Consider the following 7,295-nt stretch of genomic DNA (forward strand, 5'->3'; position numbering starts at 1 on the left):
GACACGGTTTAAAGCATTTGTATCATTAAGTAAATAAAAAAACCAAATATTCTAAGTGTGTACGAATATAAATTTTTTATTATTGCTCAATTGTTTTGTTGTCGAAATGATTAAAATATTAGCGAAAGCATTTCGATGTCGCAGTGGGCTTAAAACAACAATAATCAACATGCTGTTTTGATTTCAAATTAGTTAACAGTGAATAATCGCCATTCCCAAATTTTTTATGTTAGTTTTTTCCATAATATTATACAGTACTATAAATATACTACAAGGTACATACAGTATTGGTACAGTATTCTTTATCATTACACATTGGTATTTGATGTTTCTTAATAAAAAAATTCACAATGATTTTACATTTATCATTATAAATATATATAAATCGATTTCTAAACTGGACTTGAGAAAATTCAAAATTGATTCAAGAATTAGAGGTACCTTCTCTCATACCACCCACAAAAAAACGTTAATCTAATCATACTTTAAAATTGTTACTTTATTGGGATAATAAAGAAGCTTCTTTTATTTAATAAGAGGTTCCATATATTTTCTAGCCCTATCTCCTTAAATATAAAAATATACAAAAAAAGAAACAACAATGACAAACAGTAATTATTTCTTTTCCTTAAATGTTTAAGCACTAACGCATAAAAATACAAGCATAAAAATGCGTTCGTTGTGTTCTTTTTGAATCTTTAGAACTCATTAACTCGTTCAAAGCCTTATGCATTTTAAAAAGCCTTTTCAAAGTCTTGGTTGAACAATTTTGCATTTTTTAATTGTTAGCTCAATCGCATCTTAATTAAATAGAAGATTAAATTAAACATTTAAAAACTAAAAAAAATAATGAAAATAAAGAATACAAAAAATTGTAAATTTATTATAAGCTTTGTAAATAAACATAAATTGTATACATATACATCTCATATATTTTTAAACATCTTCCAACAAAGCTGAAAGAAATAAAAAAGAGCTACCACTATTTCAGTATATGTGTTGACAAATTATCACCATAAGAAGCTTAAATTCCTACATAAAATATCACATTCCCCTTATTTAGGCTACTAAAATATTACATCCCCCTATGTAACATTTAAAATACTGCAAAGTATTAGTATTTGGTATCTAAAATATCACATTCCCATGTGTAATCTGTATATATATATATATATATATATATATATATATATATATATATATATATATATATATATATATATATATATATATATATATATATATATATATATATATATATATATATATCACCATAAGAAGCTGAAATTCCTACGTAAAATATCACATCCCCTTTATCCAGGCTTCTAAAATATTACATCCCCCTATGTAACATTTAAATTACTGCAAAGTATTAGTATTTGGTATCTAAAGTATCACATCCCCCATGTGTAATCTGTATATATATATATCACCATAAGAAGCTGAAATTCCTACGTAAAATATCACATCCCCTTTATCCAGGCTTCTAAAATATTACATCCCCCTATGTAACATTAAAATTACTGCAAAGTATTAGTATTTGGTATCTAAAATATCACATCCCCCATGTGTAATCTGTATATATATATCACAATAAGAAGCTAAAACTCCTATGTAAAATATCACATCCACCTTATCCAGGCTTCTAGAATATTACATTCCCCCTATGTAACATTTAAAATAATGAAAAGTATTAGTATTTGGTATCTAAAATATCACATCCCTCATGTGTAATCTATATAATCATTGTCACCCAATATATTAAGATCAAAATTTCATAAGTATGAATTTAAAATATATTACCATTTAATGCTGACTTCATTTATAGTACATTATTTACAAACCGTTTTATGAATCTTGATTGTTGCGTTTTTAATTTTAGTGCTTTTGTACATAAATATTTCGGACGTACTAGATACACTTCTAAGTGCAATAACTTGAAAACGCATTCTCGATTTCGGTTTTTCTATGGGGGATGTGATATTTTAGGCGGATGTGATATTTTATTACATAAAACGTAAATATCGAAATAATTGTTAAAAAAATGAACTCTTAAGTAAAACATGTTCTTATAAATTTGCAAAATTATTCAACTGAAATACCAATATTTTAGAAATGAATAGAAATTTTCTACATAACTCTAAATCTGCAGATGAAACTTTAGCATGGTGTAAAAGTTTAAAACACTTGCCACTATTCACTATTAAAGAAATAGAAAACTACAGAAAAAAAAGCTAAAAACAAAAGTTTTGCAAAAAAAAAAAAACATTTGAAAGAGGTAAAAGATTTAAATCTGAACAATATATATCATCCGATAGTATTTACACTTCATATAACCTAACGTGTATCACAGTAAAAGAAAAATGCAAAGCAAGCATGTAAAATGAAGTTCGTGATTTAAAAGTTTATATTAGCAGATTGACTAGCTCTTTTAGAAAAGTATATTGCTCGTTCCCTGCTGGAAATAGTGGTTATTGTAATCACATGATGGCTTTATTATTTGAACTTGCAGAATATTCTTGTTTTGTTGAATTTACTTGAGTATGTACCTGAAGAGATTGCTTGTTCAAGTAAATCAAGGCAATGGGGCATTCCAGGTCATAAAACTAAAACAATTAAAAATCCTGTTATGTTTACAAATGTTCAAAAATTTGAATTTTAGCCTGGCACTAAGCCTACTTTATATGATCCAAGGCGAATAAAATGTAAAGAAGAAACTTTGAAAGGAAATATTAAAAACCTAAAATCAAATGTTGCTTTTTTCAATAAAGATATTGGTATTGTTCATTGCGTACCTGACATTTTTAGTTTTACTAAAACTTCATTTGGAAATTTTCCAATTGGTTCTTCTTTATCTTATCAACTCCAGATAAATGAGAGCTTTGAACTTATCACTAATATTGAAAAACTTAAAGCCATTTCTTTTAATGTGTCTAATACCCTACCTCCTTTACCTCTTGGCTTTTATAATAAAAATCATTGCTATATACCTTGCAATTGGGAGCTTAATGAGAAACGAAAAGACTTCTTGTTATCAATAAAAGTATCTTCTGAACAAAGCAGAAAGTATGAAGCTGATACAGTTACACAAAATAAAAATCAGCTGTGGTTTAATCTAAGAAAACATCGCTTAACTTCAAGTATTTCTCATAAAATTTATATACGCAAAAGACAATTTGAAACTCTTGCTCAACAGTTGATTAATAACTCACAAAAAAATGACTTGCCTAAATTTATTCAAGAGTCTTTAGACCACGGGCTTGCTTATGAGCCGCATGCACGAGAGAAATATATTGATGTTTTGAAAAATAGATTAAGTCGCAATGTTTTAGTTAGGACAACTGGAATTGTAATACAACCTAATTTATTTTGGTTATCTGCGAGTTCGGATGGTCTTGTATATTATGAAGAGGCTAAATATTATTATGGTTTAATTGAAATTAAATGTCCTAGAATGAAAAAGCACTTGTCTATTTCCGACTGTTTGAATGACAATGATTTTTATATTGGACTAGACAATGGACACCCATATTTAAAAAAAGATCATTATACTGGTTATTATACACAAATACAAATGGCTATGGGGTTAAGTAGTTCCCAGTTTTGTGACTTTGTTGTGTACACATTTAAAGGAATTGCTATTATAAGAACACCTTTCGATCATCAGTTCTTTTTTGAATTAATTACAAAGTTAAATAATTTTTACATTAACTATTTTTTACCACAAGTATTGGACAATAATGGTAATACCAAAGAAAGTATATTACCCTCTATATGTAAATAAATGTTTTTACTTTTGATTTTTGATAAGTGGTGGCAAAAAGTTACATGAAACACCAAAGGAATTTCATTACTTATTTGGCGAAATACTTTAATTTTACGAATAGCACGTTCTACATGAATTCTTAATGATGCAATGCTTTGACTTTCTGTAGCATCTTCGTTACTTAGCTGTAGTTGTTCATTTAAAAAAGATGGTATATTTAATTTAACATTGATTGTGTTTAAATGGTCTGAAATGGTATACCCACGATCAACCATAACTGAATCATTGTTGTTCCAGAGTTCTTTATTAAGGAAACCTGATCTTACAACAATTTCTTTGTCAGAAATAGCTCCATCATAAAGTTGACTTATAAAAGTTATTGCTCCTGAAGGAGAAATACTTAACAACCCTTTGTAAGTTACATGATGTTTAAACTAGAGAATAAAGAACTCTGGTGTCTCAGTGATGAAGGTTTCTGACAAAACAGTTCAGTCAATAATGCATCTTGTTGATGGAAATGTCATCTTAAAACTTTCTGGCATAAACTTATTAACTTGTTCGCGTGAAGGCCAAATAGGTACACTTCCCAAAGAAAAATATGGAAAGTTTGTCCATGTTATTAAATAATGAGATGTTATTGATTTTGAAATTTTAAATAACCAAGATGTGTGCAAAATTGTAAATCCATTTTTTAGCCACACTAAAAACATAAATAACTGATTTTCTGTGTTTAATTTTGTTTTTGGACCAGTTTTTGCCTGATTACCTAACCTGTGCAAATTTTCAGATAATTCTGAGTTGTGGTATTTAACATTTTCACCATTTTTTCCTGGATTTAAAAAGTTGTACATAATAATATCCTGTTCATGTTCAATTCCAGTATATTTTTGAAACAGTTTTTTGTCTGTTGACATATTATCATAACTAAGGACATATTTATTTTTATATTGATTCAGTTTATTTTTTATTTTTTGATTTTTAGATTCTAAAATGCTTATTTGAGATTTCAACTCGTGTTTTTCTTTTTCCAGCAGATCAATTTTGTTTTGTAGTTCAACACAACATAAGCAAACTTTCTCAACCTCAAAATCAATTAGTAGTTCTCGTTCGTTAGTTTTAAAATTGTCTTCATTTCTATAAACGTTTTTAATATCAAAGTTTTCGATAAATTTTCTTTTTTTAGGCGAACATCGCTTTTGTACATCAACTTGTTTTTTAAATTCAAAAATAGATGGAATTGCTTCTTTTTTTAAAGATTTTCTGCCAATATTGGATAAAAATTGAATGTCTTCATTTTTAAAATGAAGCTCACATACTAGAGTCGTGTCATTAATAACAAAATTATCATTACCACCTTTTCTTCTAAACTGAGAAATAATTTTTGCCCACTTATTTCGACGAGCAGTATTCTTGGGTATTTTAAAAAATCCCATTTCTGACGTTTTTTTTTTGAAAATCGTAAAATGAACTTTTGCATTGTGGAATACAATAATAAGCTCCACTTCCTCCTCCCTTATTTAATGTACAACAGGCAAAATCACTCATGTTAATTTGAAATAATTAAAACTACAATATTCTAATGTTTACGCTTTATCATTGCCTTATGTTATTACATCATTACGTCATTGAAATGCGGGATAATTCATTAAAACTTTGTAAATATTGAAATTTCAGGATAGTTCTAGAAGGTTTTAGTCACTAAAACTAAATGTCAAAAACATTATAAAAAATGTAATAATTTTACGCTTTGTTTTCTTAAATTCATACTTTAGAGTCTTTTTTTTGTGCGTTGCAAGTATTTGTGCCAGTCCATTTAGGAAGGAAAAAAAAGATAAATATCTTATGTACACTTTGAAACAAAAGTATTTAGTTGATGTTTCACTTATAATGTTTTAACTGAATTAGATTAATCCTTTTCTAATAAACCATTAACTGGCCAGTTAATTAATCCATTTACTGGTCATGGCCAATAAATGGTATCAGGTATAAAATTTTTTAGTTTAACATTTTTATATAGGATTTTCTCACACTTATTTATTATTCATGTGTGAGAAAAGTTAAGTTAAGATATTAACAAAATCCACATTTTAAAATAATTTCTAATTTTCTGAGTTCATTCTACTTTTAAAGTTTCTTTCTAAGTTAATTCTACTTTTAAAGTTACTTTAAAAGTAGAATGCTCAATCATTTTAAAGTTACTAATTTTAAAGTTACTTTAAAAGTAGAATGAACTCAGAAAATTTTAGTTGAGTATAATTGTAGTAAATTATATTCTGATAACATTGATTTAATAAAAAAACACCATTAAAGTAAATATATGATTTTCTTAAAAGTATTTTATGAATGTATATTTTTATTTTTTTATTTTTAATAGATAATAATATTATATAAAACCATGAAACCAGTTATTTCAACAAGGATAATAAAAAAATGCATGCTGTGGACTGAGAACAACATGAAATTAGCAGTACATGCAGTTGCATCAGGTATGTCTCAACGGAAAGCAAGTGTATCATATAAAGTTCCGCGATCTACTCTGCAAACCATAATCTCTGGAAAGTCCAAAATAGGACTGATTCCAGGGAAAATGCCAATGCTAGGTGACCTTGAAGAAAAACTAATTGATTATGCTGGTAATCGTGCCCAAATGGGAATCGGTTTTGGGAAAAAAACATTTATCACTTGTGCTGCTAAGCTTGCTAAAAAACATAACATAAGTTTTAAAAATGGTCGACCTAGTGAAAAGTGGTGGCAACTACTTAAAAAGAGGCACGGTTGTGTTAGTCTTCGTTGTCCAGAAGCTTCAGCTTCTATACGAGACATGTGTATGGATAGGACAAAGGTTTCCATATATTTTACTTTTTTAGAAGTTCTGATACAAAGTAAAAATTTACAGGACAAACCAGAATGTATGTGGAACATGGATGAAACAGGGATGTAACTAGAGCATAAACCTAGATGTGTTGTTGCCAGGAAAGGCTCAAAATACATTCGAACAAGTGCACAGTGATTCAGAAACACTAAAAATTTGGCCAAAATATAGTTTTTTGAGTAGCGTAATTTCAATAATGTTATTAGCTAACTATTTTCTATTGTTTCTTATGATTCTAATGGTATAAAAAAATAAATACTAAAATAATATATTTAAACGTTAATATACGTTTGAAATTGATCGAAAACAGCTTTTTTTTTTTCATTAAAATTTTATTATTATTAAAACTTAATTTTCTCCTTATATACAAAGTTTTTTATTTTAGTTTTTATAACATGCAAAGATAATAGATAATTCTATTTTAATCTATAAAGAAAATTTAAATATGTATTTATACAAGTTGTAAAAAATGCATTTAAAAAATGCTTTTTTAACGATTTTAAACTGTTTTTATGGTGCTAGGACTTTTTACCTTAGACTTCCTTCACGAAGCCAATTCTTTTTTTAAAAAGTATTTGTATCATTCAATAAGAAATAAAAAAAGTTAGCTGCCCCAACTTGCCCCATTCGGAAATAATGTAGTTTTAAAAAGTTCAT

General features: G+C 27.4%; 1 protein-coding gene across 1 annotated transcript; it reads right to left on the reverse strand.

Moving 5' to 3' along the window:
- Positions 1-4,254: 4,254 nt before the first annotated feature.
- LOC136085263 (uncharacterized) lies at positions 4,255-5,199 on the reverse strand. The gene has a single exon (XM_065806553.1). It carries the CDS (start codon positions 5,197-5,199, stop codon positions 4,255-4,257), a length of 945 nt encoding a protein of 314 aa, XP_065662625.1.
- Between the last annotated feature and the right edge of the window lie 2,096 nt (positions 5,200-7,295).

The sequence above is a fragment of the Hydra vulgaris genome, chromosome 09, assembly GCF_038396675.1.
Source record: "Hydra vulgaris chromosome 09, alternate assembly HydraT2T_AEP".
NCBI classification, from domain to species: Eukaryota; Metazoa; Cnidaria; class Hydrozoa; order Anthoathecata; family Hydridae; genus Hydra; species Hydra vulgaris.

What these genes read in the sequence shown, in the direction of transcription:
- LOC136085263 (XM_065806553.1), bottom strand. Translation starts at nt 5,199, where the DNA reads ATGGGATTTTTTAAAATACCCAAGAATACTGCTCGTCGAAATAAGTGG.